Source organism: Pipistrellus hanaki (genome assembly GCF_964339955.1).
Source record: "Pipistrellus hanaki genome assembly, chromosome: 5".
NCBI lineage: Eukaryota > Metazoa > Chordata > Mammalia > Chiroptera > Vespertilionidae > Pipistrellus > Pipistrellus hanaki.
The window spans coordinates 72,822,242-72,838,844 of record NC_140507.1 but is presented as its reverse complement, the minus strand read 5'-3'; the positions used below and the strand labels follow the sequence as shown (position 1 = coordinate 72,838,844).

Here is a 16,603-nt window from a genome sequence, read left to right as displayed (position 1 = left end):
TTGGCATTTACTGTGTTCCTGCATCTCCCGAGTGAACTTCCTGCTTCTCCAGGACGAAGGAGGAATGGCGTGACCCAGGGTGCGGTGCTGGGCTTGAAATCTGATGACCCATGGCTCCTCCTCCTCCTCTCTCCTATCCTGAGGCTTCGCTGGAAATAAAAGCCTGACTATTGGCCAGGGTGTCATTTTACGGGTGGATTCCTGCCAGAGTCTGTGCCCTGGGGAAGGTTTAAATTAAAACACATTGCTCAGGTCTTCCAACAATCCGTCAGCTGGCCCGTGATAACCCAGAGCACAGCCACCAGGACGAGCACGGGCAGAAGCCCAGGGCTGTGCTCTCAGAACTCAGTGCCTAGAGCCACCTGCTGACAATGCTGGGCACCATGGGGGCGGGGTCAGATGGGGGAGGGGGGGCTGTGTATGTGTTTGGGCCATGCTCGGTTTTTTCAGCCCCCTGGAAGGAGTATCATGCCCACATTGGTGATCATTCCAGGCGCGAAGATGAAACAGTCAGGTCTGGAGCTTGATTTGATTGAATTTAAATCAAACCCGTCAGTCACTGTGGGGCCCAGGGCAAGTGGTGTAAGCGTTCTAAACTTCAGTTTGCTCATCTGTAAAATGGGGATCTCAGAGAATGGGCTGGTGTGGCTCCTGGTTTAGTTAAGTGGTAGATTTAAAAACAAATTTTTTTATTTATTTATTTTTTTAACAGAAAGAGCCCTGGCCAGGTAACTCAGTTGGTTAGAGCACTGTCCTTATATGCCAAGGTTGCAGGTTCAGTCCCTAGTCAGAGCACATACAAGAATCAAGCAATGAATGCATAGATGGTGGAACAACAAATCAATGTCTGTCTGTTTGTCTCTTTCTTATAAATAAATAAACATTTTTTAAAAAAAATAGACAGCCGAAACCAGTTTGGCTCAGTGGATAGAGCATCGACGTGCGGACTGAAAGGTCCCAGGTTGGATTCCGGTCAAGGGCATGTACTCTGGTTGCGGGCACATCCCCAGTAGGGGTTGTGCAAGAGGCAGCTGGTCGATGATTCTCTCTCATCGATGTTTCGAACTCTATCCCTCTCTCTTCCTCTCTGTAAAAAATCAATAAAATATATTTTAAAAATATTTAACTCAGAAAAACTAATTTTTAAAAAAATTACTCTCATTTCAAAATAACTATACTAGCTGGTCGATGTTTCTCTCTCATCGACGTTTCTAGCTCTCTATCCCTCTCTCCTCCTCTCTGTAAAAAATCAATTAAAAATATATTTAAAAAAATAACTATACTACCCGTGTTTCCCCGAAAATAAGACATCCTCCGAAAATAAGACCTAGCGCATGGAAAGATAAGACATCCCCTGAAAATAAGACCTAGCGCAACTTTGGGAGAAAAAATTAATATAAGACACTGACTTATTTTCAGGGAAACAGGGTAGATAGAATGTTTTTAAAAATTAAATTAAATTAAAAAATAAAAATAAATAAAAATAGAAAGACATCAAGGACTTAACCAAGGTCACTGGGGAAGGAGGTGGGAGTTGTGGTCGCCCCCTAAGGCAGCGAGGGTGACAAGCGGCCACACGTGACCTACGGAAGCACCTCAGTCTTTGGGCATCCACCGTCCCCCAGTTGCTTTGGCAACCGCACTGTTCCCGGGAGCACCCGGGAAGAGAGTGGGGTCCTGAAGCCCCACCCCCGAGACACGCCCCCGGGCAGCCTCTCCCCATTGGCCACTCCCCGGAGGCTCCGCCCCCAAAGCCACTATAAGGCGGGCGGGGCCGGCGGAGGGCGGAGTCTGGAGCCAGAGGTTGGGGTCCGCGGCAGCACCTGGAGCCTGAGGCTGCGCCCAGGTGAGTGTCACCCGGGGGGGAGTCCAAGAGCACCCAGCGCCTGGGGCCCGAACTGGGTGGGCAGGCGAGGAGGGCTCAGCGGCGTGGGACGAGGAGGGAGTGACGGGCTGGAGCAGGTGGCTGAGACCCTTGGCCCAGTTGGCTGAAGCTCAGGACCCTGTTGGGCGGGCACCACAGCTCTGAAGGCACGGGGTAAGGATAACCTGCAGGCAGGGAGTCTGAGGTCAGACTCCCTACTCTGAGTCAGCTTAAGCTGAGTGACCTTGAGCCCAGCAGGGACCCCCGTGTGCCTCCGTTTCCCTGATGGTCAACCTGACTGCGTTTATTGGGATTCTACAGTTACCACCTACATCCCTGTATGGGGCTGCTCCTGCAGTTCTGTCCAGGGTAGGGCAGCAGGGGCCTTCCCTACTTTGCAGAAGAGGAAACAGCCCAGAGAGGTGAAGGCACTTGCCCAAAGTCACACAGCAGGTAATGGCAGGATTGAAACCCTGAGCCCATGCTTTGAATCCCTCCAGGGGCCCCACTTTGCCCAGAGGCTCTCTGCAGAGTCTTGTGCACTGTCTGTGCTCCTCAGGACATTCTGAGGTAGGGTGTTATCATGACCTCCTTTTTCGGATGAGGAAACTGAGGTCCCAAGAAGGAACAAGACTTGCTGGAGTCACAGAGCCCAGACAGACAGAGCCCAGGGCTTGGGAGGGAGCTTGGTGGGCCGGCCCCCTTCACTCTGTCCCGTCCCCCCAGGTGACCCTCTTTGCAGCGGGCATGTCCGAGGATGAGGCGGCTCAGGCCCCCAGCCCCAGCGTGTGGGAGCAGGACCAGCAGGTGAGGGGCTGCACCTCCTATGGAGCAGGACATGGGGACGGGAGGGGGGCAGGTCTTCCCCGGACAGCTGGGCACCCCTCCCACCTCTGTCTTGGCTTGGAGCACCCCACACTTAGGGCATTTTGGACCACGGAGGCTGCCATCTCTGCACCTCCTACCCCCTTCCCGGAGGGGCACAGTGAGCCTGGGAGGGAGTGTTTCTTCCAGCACACCCCGCTGGCTCATCCGGCCTCGGCCCGACTTTCCCCTCCCCGCTCTGGGTCTCCCCTCGATCTCCATGTCTGTCCACGGTCGTGGGACTCACCACCAACAGCAGCAGCACTCACAGCCTCTCCCCGGCATCAGTCAGGCTCCAGGCACCTCACCTACATTGGCTCCTAGAATTCCCATCGCAGCCCTAGCAACCCGCTTTACAGATGAGACGAAGGCACCCAGCAAAGCAGTTCCCTCACTTGCCCACGCTCACACAGCTCGGAGATCTTTCCAATCTTTCCAAAATTCGGGACTTTTTTAAAATGCCGCGGGACGTGGGGAAAAATTGTTGAAAATCAGGACTGTCCCGCCAAAACCGGGACGATCTGGTCACCTTAGGCCCAACCAGAACCGAATGCAGACAGTTTTGCCCGAGGCATGTGCCCTTCAAACCACCAGGCGCAGAACTAGTCACGCTGTGTGCGCTCCTGAGCGCCGGAGCGCCGGAGCCCGTGAGGCCATCCGGGGGGCTCCTCTCCCGGGCACAGCGGGGGCCCCGCACGCTTCCCCCAGGCCCCTGGCCCCCTCACTCCGGCCCCCAGGGAGGAGGTGGCTCAGTGAGGCTGCGCCTTCCACCTCCCGGGGGCCCCTCTGACCGCGCCCCCTCCCACAGAACGTGGTACACCGAGTTGTGGCCCTGCCCCTGGTCAAGGCCACGTGCACTGCCGTCTCCGGTGCTTACAGCGCGGCCAAGGGCAGGCACCCGCTGCTGGGCTCCGCCTGCCGCCTGGCCGAGCACTGCGTGTGCAGCCTCACCTCCAGCGCCCTGGACCACGCCCAGCCCCTGCTCAGCCACCTGCAGCCTCAGCGTGAGTCCCCCCGCCCCAGGGTCCCGCGGTGGCCTGTGTTTCACCCTCTCATGCTCCATCCGCGTGGCGTGGCCTGAAGGGTGGATTCCCTGCCCTGGGTGTCCCTCCTCAGGCTCACCTGTCCTGCGCCTTCAGTCTGACTGCCCATTCCCCCTACCCACCCAACCACCTGTGCCACCCTCCCTCGGTCCTTGTGCGGGGCCATCTCCCAGTCCCTCTTTGCCTGCCCCTCCTCCCCTCTCCTGTTGGCTTGTTGTGTCTTATCTCCTGGTCGTCATCTGCTCTTAGCAGCGGATTTGCGGCCCCCTCCTTCTGTCCCATTCCATCTGTCTTTAAGTCCTCCCTGTTGGCCTGTTAGGCCTCGGGCCCCCTTTACCTGTCCAACCTCCCTTCCCCGTCCGCCCCTCTGTCCTGAGGGCTGCCTCCACCTATCCGGACCCCCTTACCTTCCTAGGCCTGTGACCAGCTCAAGAGTCCAACCTGACAACGTGATGGGGGTGGGGACAGAAAGACTCTTGACTGAAGGGGCCACCTGAGGCTCCCAGCCCCTCCTCCTCCTTAGCTGGTTTGAGTGACCTTGAGCCAGCTCCCTGGGGCATGAGCTGAGCACGGGTGTGGAGTCACCTTGGTGCTGGCAGAAGTCCGTGGCGGGGCGGAGGTGGGGAACGCAGAGGAGGCAGGGCCCAGCCTGGCGGCCCACCACACCCTCAGGGTCCCCAGCCCCGCAGGGAAGCAGCCAGGTCACCCCTCTCACGAGGCCTCCCTTCATCTCTCCCTGTCTCTCCCCTCTTTTTTCTCTGCTTCTCTCTCTGGTATTCCCTCCTCCTGTTCCTCTCTCCTTTACCATCTCCCGGACTCTCACTCCCTGCCTCTCCCTCTCCCTCGTCAGTGGCTACAGTGAACGATCTTGCCTGCAGGGGCCTGGACAGGCTGGAGGAGAAGCTGCCCTTTCTCCAGCAGCCTTCTGAGATGGTGAGGCACAATGGTGGGGGCCTGCAGGGGGTGGGAGTGGTGTGGGGGAGGGCTGTCTCCCCCCAACAGCCAGCCGGAACGCCTCTGCCAGCTGGTCAACTCAAAAAACACCACACAGATGAGTCATCAGCACCCAGCCCTGGCTGATGTCGCTCAGTTGATTGGGCATCATCCAGTGCACGGAAAGGTTGCTGGTTCGATTCCTGGTCATGGCACATGCCTGGGGTGTGGGCCCCATCCCCGGTAGGGGATGTTCGGGAGGCAGCTGATCGATATTCCACTCTCACATGATGTTTCTCTCTCCTTCTCCTTTCCTCTGTCTCCCTCTCTCAAAAAAAATAAAATAAAAAACCAATAAAAACGTGCTTTTAAAAAATAACCGGCACTCATATTTATCTAGCACTTACTATGTGCCAGTAGGTGCTGGTAACGCCTTCAGCCACCCTGTGAGGGAGTTTTTATTTTCCTCCAATTAATGGAGGGGGAGACTGAGACCTAGAGCTGGGAAAGGCCAGGGGCCAGGGAAGGGAGCTGAAAACTGGGCTGGGGTCCCTCCCCAGGTGGTGACCTCGGCCAAGGACGCGGTGGCCAGCAGCATGACCGGCGTGGCGGGCCTGGCGCGGCAGGGCCGGCGCCTGAGCATGGAGCTGCGGCGGTCGGTGAGCCACGCCGTGGACGTGGTGCTGGGCAAGTCGGAGGAGCTGGTGGACCACTTCCTGCCCATGACCGAGGAGGAGCTCGGTGAGGCTGGCGCCCTCCCGCCCCTGACCCTGCCCGGCCCCCTCCCCAGAGGTGACAGATTAGAGAGGTGCCCTGGCCTGTTTGGCTCAGTGGACAGAACATCAGCCTGCGGACTGAAGGGTCATGGGTTCGATTCGGGTCAAGGGCACATACGTTAGTTGCAGGCTCGGTCCCCAGCCCTGCGGTGTGTGTGGGAGACAACCAGCCCATGTTTCTCCCTCACATCCATGTTTCTGTGTGTCTCTCCCCCTCCCTTCCATTCTCTCTAAAAATATATATCAATGGGGCCCTGGCTGGCTTGGCTCAATGGATAGAGTGTCTGCCTGTGGACTGAAAGGTCCCAGGTTCGATTCTGATCAAGGGCGTATGCCTCGGTTGCAGACTCTATCCCCAGTGGGGGGCTTCAGGAGGAAGCAGCTGGTCAATGATTATCTCTCATCTCTCTCACTCTTCCTCTCTGAAATCAATAAAAATATTTTCACACACACACACACACACACACACACACACACACACACACCCCAACGGAAAAACATCCTTGGGTGAGGATTAAAAAAAAACCCAAACAGATTAGAGATATTCAGGACTCACTCGATCACAACAGATCAGCAGGAACATGGGGCTGGAGCCCAGCCCTGCCCCCCCTCTCCGCTGCCATGGCCCCCCAGCCGTCATCTTACTAGAAACCAGTCCGGCCAGACCCCACGGGCATGAGTGGCCTAAAGACTTAGAGAGCTGTGGTCTCAAACCGGTAGCCCTCCAAATTGTACTCTGACCTGTACTGTGCCTTTTCAATGGTTTAATTCATGGCATGCACTCAGCAATCAGATTTTGCCCTGCAAATCCCAATTTCTGGCTCGCCTTGAAAAATTAGACACTTGGGTTGGATATCATCTGCCCCCTGAAAGCCCGCCTTTCTCCAGTGTTCTAATGTTGTCTGCTGGCCCCGGAGCCAAGCTGACTTCTCAACCCCTGCCTCGGCATTGGGAGAAATGCTGACCCACTTTGTCCTCAGTGGAAAGGCATTTATGAAGCACCAACTGTGTTCCAGGTGCTTGCGATATATTCCTCAAGAGGCAGTTTATTAGAGTGGCTAAGAACTGTTTAAAGTCAGAGTGCCTGGGTTTGAATCCTGGTTCTGCTTCGGGCACACTGTGGGACTTCGCCTCTCTTTGCCTCAGTTTTCCCCATCTGTGAAATGGGGCTAATAATAGTGCTCGCATCATAGGGTTTAGGGAATATTGAGAGTTGAACTTGGTAAAGGGAAACTATAAATTTGGGAGCCCGTGGGCTTGTCCACCCAGAAGGTGGGTGAACAGGCACAGAGGCGGGTATCCACACTGACCCCCACTCCCCTATCCTGCCCTCCAGCGGCACTGGCGGCCGAGGCTGAGGCTGAGGGCGCGGAAGTGGGCTCAGTGGAGCAGCAGAGGAGACATCAGGGCTACTTTGTGCGCCTGGGCTCCCTGTCAACACGACTCCGCCACCTGGCATATGAGCATTCTCTGGGGAAACTGAGGCAGAAGAAACATCACGCTCAGGACACACTGGCCCAGCTGCAGGAGACACTGGAGCTGGTGAGAGCCCTCTGCCTGCCCCGCCCTGTAACGCTGGCCAGTAAGCATGCATTAAGCGCCACCGAGTACCTGGTCCCATGTGGACTGAAGCAGGAGGCAGCACTGGTCCAGCTGCCCCTAGCTGTGCATGTTCAGAGCTGGGGGAGAGGGGTGCCTGGGGCTGGAGGAGCTTAGGGGGAGTCAGGACTCAGCCTGGGGAGCAGAGAAGGGGTTCTGGGGAGAAGTAGGAGCTGGAATTTATAGGCAGTTAAGGGAGGTCTGGAGAGGGAAGAGGCACTTCTTCCCTCACTCTCCTGCCACCAGTTCCAATCCCCTGCACCCTTTAGGTTCCGGCTCACAACCAGCTTCTTATCTCATTGTCCATCCCTCCCTGCTCCAAAGGAACATGGCAGCTCCTACTTACTGGGCTAAGTGCAGATGCCCCGGCCTGCCTACCCCACATCCCCTCTCCTCATCTCAATTGCCAGCAGCTCCGTGTTCTCACACCCTCCCTCGTCCGACACATCAGCCATACTCTCAGCGCTGCCCTCAAACTCCATCCTGAGTCTGTCGACATTTCCTCCCTCCGCTTCCTCCCTCCTCCTGCTTCCAGCTCTCATGCTTGCACACACTCACCCAGCTCCCCCCCTGGACCCCTGTCCTCCCACAGCAGCCAACAGAGGGCACCTGTGAGCACCTGAGCAGAATGACCTGAAGGCTCATCCATTTTGTAGCATGCATCAGAACCTTCTTTTTTTTGTGGCCCAATAATATTCCACCGTATGGATGGGCCACAACTTATTTCTCTTCATCTTTTAATGCCTGCCCTGTCCTGGGTACTGGAGACACCGTGCTCCTTCAGGACACCCACAGTCCAGTCAGGGGATCACGGTCAAAACGGGGAACACGGCAGGTGCTCTGGGAGCCAGAGGAGGGACCACCCAGCCAGAGGGGAGGAGGGGGGTTCCTGGAGGGGGGAATGTCCACATTGAGACTTGAACTGGGATGAACCAGCAGGGGCGATGAGGTGGAGGGAAGAGGGTACATGGCTGAGGAACCCGCATGAGCAAATGCCTGGCGATGAGTCTGAGCTCCGGAACCACAGGCCGCAGGGTCTGCGGGAGGCAGAGGATTCGGTGAACAGGCTGCCAGGCTGGACCAGCGGGTGCAGAAGGCTGCACACAGTGTTCTCTACATGCTATTGAGGCCGGATCCAAGCTGGGAGCAGTCCTGGCTCCCCCTCCCCCCCCTCCCCCCCAGTCCTCCACCTCTGGTGAACACCTCCGGTTCCCACAGATTGACCTCGTGCAGTGCGGCATGACCCCCACCGCCCCAGCCCGCCCCGGGAAAGTGCACGAGCTGTGGGGGGACTGGAGTCTGAGCCCCCTGGAGAACGGCCGCCACCGCCGCCGCAGCCAGGTAGGACGGGAGTGGCTCTGGAGCCGCCGGGGGTGGCCAGGGGCTGTGACTGAGCTGTGACTAACCAACTGCTGAGGCAGCGGGTTGGAGTGCCCGTGGGGAAACTGAGGTAAGCTGACAGTCCTATTGGGTGCCCACAGGAGAAACTAAGGCAGGGCTTAGTCTGTTGTGTGCAGGGGGGAAACTGAGGCAGGGTGATGCCGTCCTATTGGGTATCCATTAGAGAAACCGAGGCAGGGAAAGTCTCATTGTGGGTCTTTCAGGGTAACCTTCCTGGTTCCTGCTTTTGGGGAGGCAGGGCTGTCTGTCTCACTGTGTCCACGGGTGAGAAGAGGCGAGGAGATAGTCCAGTGTGCCCATGGGGAGACTGAGACAGGATGGCAATACCATGTGTCCATGGGGAAACTGAGGGAGGGCTCGGTCCCACTGTGTGCCTATGGGGAGACTGAGGCAGGGTGACAGTCCCGGTGTGTCCATGGGTAAACTGAGGCAGGACAGCGGTCTCCGCATGTGTCCATCTGGAACACTGAGGTGCCCCTCTCCCGCCCCTCCCCCCAGATGGAGCTGGAAACGCTGGTATTGTCCCGAAGCCTGATGCAGGAGCTGCAGAGCTCGGTGGACGCCCTGGAGACCAGCGTGCGGGGCCTGCCCCAGGGCGCCCAGGAGAAGGTGGCCGAGGTGCGGCGCAGCCTGGACAGCCTGCAGGCCGTCTTCGCGGACGCACGCTGCTTCAGGGATGTGTCGGCCTCGGCGCTGGCCGAGGGCCGGGGCCGGGTGGCTCGGGCCCACGCCTGCGTGGATGAGCTGCTCGAGCTGGTGGTGCAGACCATGCCGCTGCCCTGGCTCGTGGGGCCCTTCTCGCCCATCCTCGTAGAGCGGTCGGAGCCCCTGCCTGACCTGGAGAACTTGGTGGACGAGGTTGTAGGGGGCCCTGACCCCCGCTGGGCGCATCTGGACTGGCCGGCCCAGCAGAGAGCCTGGCAGGCCCAGCACCGGAATGGGATAGGCCTCCCGGAGGACATTCCCGAGGAGCCCGAGCCCCCCAGCCGCCCCAAACACACCTTGATGCCGGAGCTGGACTTCTGATCCAATGGGGCCTCACTGCCGGGGCAGCAGGAGGCTGCCCTACACGTCCATAGCCTGCTGCCCTCTAGTGGCCACACTGAAGCACAGCAGCCAGTACCTTTACCCTGGCCCAGGCACGGAGTTGGGGGTTCTCCTGGAATTCCGAATCTGGACCAGCTACTCTGACATCAGACCCTTCCCAATCTCTCCCTTGGACATATGAGGACATGAACCTAACTCAGATCTGACTAGTCCCCATCTGGATTCATCTGTCTGTAGTCACATGTTCCCTCACCCCAAGAAGCTGATCAAAGCTCCTCAGAGAAACACATTTTGCCCAACGGCTTCTATTTGGGGCTTTGAAAAGCAAGCATCCACCTGCTCCCCCAGCTTGTACATCCTGGGCTGAGGGGTCCCCAAAGAACTGGGTTGCACCAAGTGGGCCAGCCGGACCCACTTGCTATGCTGTTTGGGGTATGCTCTCCAGAATAAAGGTGCTTTGTGTTGTTCTGGCTGGGGTGAGTCTCAGTTACAGGGTGCCCGGGGTCTCAGAGGTGTGATTGCATGGCACAAGCCAGGGTTCGAGATTTGAAAGGAGTGATGCCCATTTCCCCCACCACCACCCCCGCTTGCCACCCTGCATCCTGTCTGTACTTCCACCCTTAGTGCCCAGCCCACCGGCTTACGCATTGCCCCTTCAGATGTAGCTTCCTGGCGTGAAAGTTCACACTATCAATGAATGCCTTGGAACTGCAGGGAGCAGGATCTTGAGAAGTTACAGGAGTCAGTCCTCCTATGCCCATCTCCCTGCACCCACAGTTGCTGATCTTACTGTGGTTTCTCCACTGTTCAGGACTGGGGAGACAGAGACAGGGCAAGGGCCATGGGCCAGTCTCATGGGGGCCCTCCCATCTTCTTACCACATTCTTGGCTGCCCATCAGACTCCCCACTGGCCAGGCCGGGTGTTGGGAAACCACAGCACGATTCGGTGAGGTCAGGGTGGCCCCTGGCTTCCCTGGGACCCAGCCCAGGGGCAGCTCTGCGAGCCCTGACCACCTCCCACTGGCCAGACTCACTTCCCTGCCCCTGCTCGGGAACCGCCCTGGGGTTGAGTCCCAGCCTTGCCTGCAGGTGGGTAGGCAACTTATTTTTCCTCTCCAAACATGTTCTCCTCCGAAAAATGGGTATCTCATGCCCAATCCTAGTAAACACCTCCCCCACAGAAGCTATTATTCACTTATTCATTCAACAAATACAGGTTATCCCAAAAAATGTATACACACCTTGAATAATCACTAATTCCAATGGGTTGAATCTGAAAAGAAACATCAATTGAGCTATCAGCTGTTAAAAGTGTGTAAACTTTTTTTTTTTTTTTTTTTTTTAACAACCTGCATTTATAGAGCACCTGCTGTGTGCTAGGCAGTTCTCCACCTTGGGGACATGGCAATGAGCAAAATGGATCAAAGTCCTGCCCTCTGTGACATGACAAAACAGCAGGAGATGGGCAACACAAGAAAATAAATATATTACTTTTTTTTAGTGTTAGTAGAATAAGAAAAATAAAAGGGGAGGACAATGGGTAGTATGTGGGCATGTGAGGAGAGATGTATATTTTTATTTTTAAAAATATATTTCTTTGATTTCAGAGAGGAAGGGAGAAGGAGAGACAGAAACATCAATGATGAGAGAGAATCAGAATCATTGATCGGCTACCTCCTGCACACCCCCTACTGGGGATCGAGCCCGCAACCCAGGCATGTGACCTTGGCTGGAATCGAACTTGGGACCCTTCAGTCCGCAGGCCGAGTCGGCTAGGGCGAGATGTATATTTTTAAATAAGAGGGGATCCAGAGAGGCCTCTCTGACATACGAGCGAAGACTGGAGAACATTCCAGGCACAGCCTATGTAAAGGCGCCGGGGCAGGACCTTATCTGGCCTGCTGGAGACACAGCAAGAAGGCCTGTGTGGCTGGAGCGGGGGTGTGTGTGTGTGTGTGTGTGTGTGTGTGTGTGTACAATGAAGGCAGGGAGAAGACAGGGGCAAGTCATCCAGGGCCCATGGACCACAGGGAAAACTTGGGCCTTTCCCCCAAGGGAGGTGGGAGCACTAGAGGGCTGGGGCAGAAAGGAGACAAAGCCTGCCTTGGTACTGATTTCAGAGAGGAAGGGGGGAGAGCTACAGAGACATCATTGATGAGAGAGAATCATTGATTGGCTGTCTCCTGCACGCGCCACACTGGGGATCGAGCCCACAAACCAGGCATGTGTCATGACTAGGAATCGAACCGTGACCTCCTGGTTTATAGGCTGATGCTCATCCAGAGCCACACTGGCCATGCCATTTTTATTATTTTGCTGGGGAGAGGGGCATACTCAGAATCCAGCTCCCCAATCCCGCAATGTCACCTTTCGGAAGTTAAGGGCAGGGGCTGGGGAATCCCCCTTTTGTTCCTTGGCTGTTTGACTCCAAGGGGACAACCTGGGATTCATCAGGTCCAACAGCAGGACCTCCCTTCTCCCAGCTCAGAGCCCAGAGCAACCAGCTGGTCTCTCTCCAACCCCCACCAGCATATGACGGCGACCCCTGTTTCAGGGGCAGGCTGGGAGTAAACAGCCCAGGGAGGGCATGGCAGCCACTCCTCGGCTCATCTGAGCACCCATCCAGACAGCCCACCCTGCACACAGGCTCAGGGTCTGGGTCTGAATCCTGTCTCTGCCACTTCCTGGCTCTGTGGCCTTAGGTCCAAAATACCTCCTCCAGGAAGCCCCCTTGGATTGGCCCGAGCCTACCAGGCCTGCTTCTCATGGGCCCTGGGCCCAGCACCTTTCCCCTGCTCTCAGTACTGGGCCACCTCTGCCCACAGCACCCGCCCCCAGCAAGCTGAGTGATTCACAGGCCATCCTATGTTCCAGGCTCTGTTGGCGCTCTGTCTTGGTCTGTTTTGTCCCCTTTCTCAACAAAAGTCCCTTCTGGGGAGTGACATGTCCCATCCCTGCTGAGGACAGACGCTCCTCCTCTCTGCCTGGACAATGCTAAGCTAATGTCTACTGAGCACCTGCTGGGTACCAGGCACAGGGATAAACAGGTAACATGTGTGATCTCATTTCACACTCACAACCACCCTATGAGTTGGCTCATTTAATCCAACATTTATTAAGTGCCAACTGTATGCCAGGTACTGTTCTAGTGCAGGGATCATGGGAAGGGAGGGAGCTGGGTGGGTGTTTGGGGAAATATAGGCAGGAGACATAGCCCATGCAAAGGCCCTAAGGCAGGACCATGCCAAAAGATTTGGAGAAACAGCAAGGAGGCCTCTGTGGCTGGACTGATCAGAGGCAAGAGCCAGGGGGGAAGAACATTGTGGACCAGTGAGGAGTCTGAAGGGGAAACTGCGGCCAAGAAATCCCAGAACTCAGATTTGAACCATGTCCATCTCATGGATAGAAAGAACAGACCAAGAGGGCATATAGGCTGTGTCTCAGAAACATGGAATGGCCTGTGAATCACTCAGCTTGGTGGGGCGGGTGCTGTGGGCAGAGGTGGCCCAGAACTGAGAGCAGGGGAAAGGTGCTGGGCCCGGGGCCCATGCAAGCTGGGCCTGGCGGGCAGGCACGTGACCCTCCAGGGCCCTCCCCCAGCAGGCTGGCCGCCTGCCTCTGCAGGCCAGGCCTGCGCCTGCCCCAGACCCTATAAGGCCTGGGAGCTGAAAGCAGAGCCAGCTGCCAGCTGCGCCGCCAGACACTCCAAAGGACCCTCTCGTAGTCCAGGTGAGCAATGCCAGGGTGAGGCAAGGTCTCCAGCTGGGTGTCCGGGAAAGTCTGGGGGCTATGGGTGTGGGGCAGGAGGCATGGGAACCCCACTTATGAACCATCTCTGCCCCCTCCCAGCTGCTTAGAGCACTAACATGTCTGCTCAAGAGGAAGGAGGCCGGAAGCCCCACAAACCCAAGGGCAAGGTGAGGAGAGGCACGGGAGGGGGAGATCCCTGCTAAGGCCTGGAGACCCCCAGAACCTTGCAAAGGTGACCTCCACAATCCGCAGATCTGGGAGGAGCTTCCTGGGTGGGGTGGAAGGGCTCTGAGAGCCAAGGTGCTAACTCTTCCCTCCTGTCCCAAGCGGGAATGGGGCAGACTTCAGCTACTTTCCTACTTTTTGACTCTGCTAGCCACAGCCCCTCTCTCAGCCTCAGTTTCCCCATTTGTGAAATGGGGGCTGTAGAGACTCAAAGGAGGACCTTTTCCCCTTCCATGAAAGGCCGGCTGCATCTGCCCATTGTCCAGACTAGGAAACTGAGGCTTAAAACTAAATGCCACCCAAAAACAAGAGCCTGAGAGGTGTGGAAGCCCAGGATTGTCTGATGCTTTCCCCCACCCCATCCCATCTCGGCCCAGCCTGCTCATGCTGCCCCCTCCCCACATAGACCCTGAGCAACTTCTTGGGGTTCCTGCCTGGATTCAGTTCTGCCCGAAACCTGGCCAATGCTCACAGCTCAGCAAGAGAGGCTGATCCCACAGGTGCTCCTGCTCCCGAGGCCACCCACCCCCAGGCCCAGGGTGAGTACACAGCTCGATAGGGTGGAGGGTCTGGGGGGACTCCAGCAATAGGAAATCCCCTAGCAGGAACTTCTGGCCACTTTGGGACATTTCCTATGTGCCTGCATCATCTAAATAGACACTACAAGACTGGCAACACTCATTTAGCACCAGATGGGGAAACCGAGGCATAAATATGGCAAGTGGTGGCTCAAGGTGCATAATCAGCAAAAGTGGGGGTGTGAACACAGCCTATCTCCCTTCAGTACCACTCACACTTTCCACCCGCCCTCACCTCCCATCACCCATGTATGATGCCTGGGTGTTCCGCAGGCAGACCTTGTTGGGGATGGCAATCCTGGTTCCCCAAAAGGGATAGTGGCTTCCCTGGGATGGCAGAGCCTGGGGAATTCCCCACCCTAGTTACTCAGCTAGAGTACTTGGGGACAATGGGGGGGCCTGATGCAGGGGTGGGGGAGGGGGAGGCGACCCAGGTTTGGGTGGCTGCCCGGGCTGGGCCTCATTGTGGGCCGAGCCCTTGGCAGCTGACTTCTGCTCCACATATTCAGGCCTGACAGGCAACTGCCAGCTGTAGCAGAGGTGGGGCGGGCCCTGACTCCTCTCCCTGCGATCGCCCTGGGTGGGCGTACAGCACCCAGGACTCATGGAGAAAACCCCAGGGAGCTCCTCAGTTCCAGGGGACTGAGGCCCTGGGGGGCCAAAGGAGCCAAGCCCATGGCCACAGATGTCACCTCCTGCTGTCCCTGGCGGGCTGGCTGGGACATTCCTGACCTTTTGGGCTGTGCCCGCCAATTGCGCAATGGGCTCCAGAGCAGCTGATGCCAGCCCGCTTCCTCGCATTCCCTGGGGTGCCTGACCAGTTCCTGTGCCCATAGCAGCTACCGACCCGAAGCAGATGGCCACGGAGGTGGAGAAGCTGCCGCCGCCTTCAGACAAGGTGAGTGGCTGTCAGGGCCTGGCCGACGGCCTCTGCCTCCCTCGGGAATGTTTTGGTTCCTGCCCAAGGGGAGAGCAGGCATCCCTCTAAGCTTCCATTGCCACATCTGTGAAATGGGTGCAGTACTGCCTCACTGCCCACGGTCAGGCTCCAAACTACAGACCGCCTCTCACTCTGTTTAGCATGAGGGGACCCAGAGGCAACTCACCATGTGCCCAGCTCCGGACACTGTACTTTATACGTGCTGCTTAACAGTTAATCCTCCCAACCTTCCTGTGAGGAAGGGGTAAGTAGTATCCCGCATGACAGCTGAGGCACAGAGCTGAACCACCTGCCAAAAGTCATGGCAGGTCATGGTAGTTTGGGACTTGAGCTCACGGGCAGTCAGAGGCTGAACTACAGCAATGCTGCATCCACCTGGTCCTGAATACATGGGGACGGCCCATGTTGTCCTGTACCCAAGGCTGGGCCAAATGGATGGACTGGTGTAAGCCAGCTGAGGCCACAGAGGGTGGCAGAGCCCTGATAGGAACTCTTCTGCCCAGCACATGCCCACACCCTGGTCTTCCTAGTCGCCCTCTACCCTCAGCTCAACCAGATCTTAGCATCTCAGAAGGGGAAGAACCTCGACAGGTCCTTCTGGCTGAAATTAAAACAGACCCTTCACCCTTCTCCATTTATGCAATTCTTTTCTACTCCTCTTCACTCATGTTAACTGAACACCTACTATCTGCAAAGTGCAGATAACCTTTAATCCATAATCCTTGAAGGTGGTGCTATAATATTTTAATCACCTTTCAGAAACTGGCTCGGAGAGGGGATGTGGCTTTCATACAGTGAGTGCAGGAAAGCTGAGATTTGAACGTGGGTCTCTGCGGGCACAGAGCCCAAGGTGCCCACTTGATTTAACCCTGGGCAGGAAACAGAGTGTGAGAATAAACTTCTCAATGTCAGTACTGTGGCTATTTGGGGCAGGATCATTCTTGGTTGTGGGGCTGCTCTGGGCACTATGGGGTGTTGCACAGCATGCCAGGCCCGCAGGCAATCAATGCAAGTAGTGCCCTGTGCCCCCAGTCACAACTATCACTGATGTCCCCAAACATTGCCCACCGTTCCCGAGGAGGGGATGGGGGGAGAGGGAGGCTGGATCTCCCCAGGTGAGAACCAGTGAATTAAAAACAGCACCCTCAGGGCTGAACCTGAGTGCTGGCAACCCTGAGGCCATCACGACCCTTTGGTATTGGCTGAAACTGCCATTGGGTAGGTTAAAAATAATTAAAGTTTTATTGATAATTTCCTATGGTTTGAACCCAATACTTGCCCCTGTACTTGTGTGATTACCACTTTTCCAAATGTTCATTCCCTTCTCTTAGTTGAATATATTCATTTTAATGAACAATCTGGCCTCTCCACAGTTAACGGGCAAACCAGGCTCAAATTCTGCTAAAAAGAAACAAAATTCAATGGCTGTTGAGCCTAAGGCATGGATACCACCAAGGCACCTCATCAAGGGTTGCAGAGTGTTAGGGACCCGCTGTGAGCAAAGGGGCTCTATTGGGTCAGACGAGTAACTTGACGTGATGGAGTTTGTGAAGGCTGTGTCCTGGGAGGCCATGGGTACCTC

At 56.5% G+C, this 16,603-nt stretch overlaps 2 protein-coding genes across 8 annotated transcripts in view; both read left to right on the top strand.

The window, feature by feature from the left end:
* The first annotated feature begins 1,775 nt into the window (after nucleotides 1-1,775).
* PLIN5 (perilipin 5) lies at nucleotides 1,776-9,994 on the top strand. 3 transcript variants are annotated; one of them, XM_084883651.1, is made up of 9 exons: nucleotides 1,776-1,846; nucleotides 2,186-2,317; nucleotides 2,591-2,671; nucleotides 3,537-3,732; nucleotides 4,622-4,704; nucleotides 5,265-5,445; nucleotides 6,817-7,022; nucleotides 8,298-8,420; nucleotides 8,979-9,994. In XM_084883651.1, exons 3-9 carry the CDS (start codon nucleotides 2,612-2,614, stop codon nucleotides 9,504-9,506), a joined length of 1,377 nt encoding a protein of 458 aa, XP_084739777.1. In that variant the 5' UTR covers nucleotides 1,776-1,846; nucleotides 2,186-2,317; nucleotides 2,591-2,611; the 3' UTR covers nucleotides 9,507-9,994. The 3 variants fall into 3 exon arrangements, with proteins under 3 accessions (XP_084739777.1, XP_084739778.1, XP_084739779.1); XM_084883653.1 differs by having other exon boundaries at nucleotides 1,792-1,846; nucleotides 2,266-2,317; XM_084883652.1 differs by lacking the exon at nucleotides 2,186-2,317 and having other exon boundaries at nucleotides 1,777-1,846.
* A 2,715-nt stretch (nucleotides 9,995-12,709) lies between these two features.
* PLIN4 (perilipin 4) overlaps nucleotides 12,710-16,603 on the top strand; it is a 13,557-nt gene continuing 9,663 nt past the window's right edge. Inside the window, exons 1-4 of one of the 5 annotated variants that reach the window (XM_084883625.1) lie at nucleotides 12,710-13,257; nucleotides 13,378-13,445; nucleotides 13,910-14,042; nucleotides 14,921-14,979. In XM_084883625.1, coding sequence (XP_084739751.1) covers nucleotides 13,395-13,445; nucleotides 13,910-14,042; nucleotides 14,921-14,979 — 243 coding nt within the window. In that variant the 5' untranslated portion in view covers nucleotides 12,710-13,257; nucleotides 13,378-13,394. Of the gene's footprint in view, nucleotides 13,258-13,377; nucleotides 13,446-13,909; nucleotides 14,043-14,902; nucleotides 14,980-16,603 lie in introns of all 5 variants that reach the window. The other 4 variants (XM_084883624.1, XM_084883623.1, XM_084883627.1 and 1 more) reach the window with 4 other exon arrangements.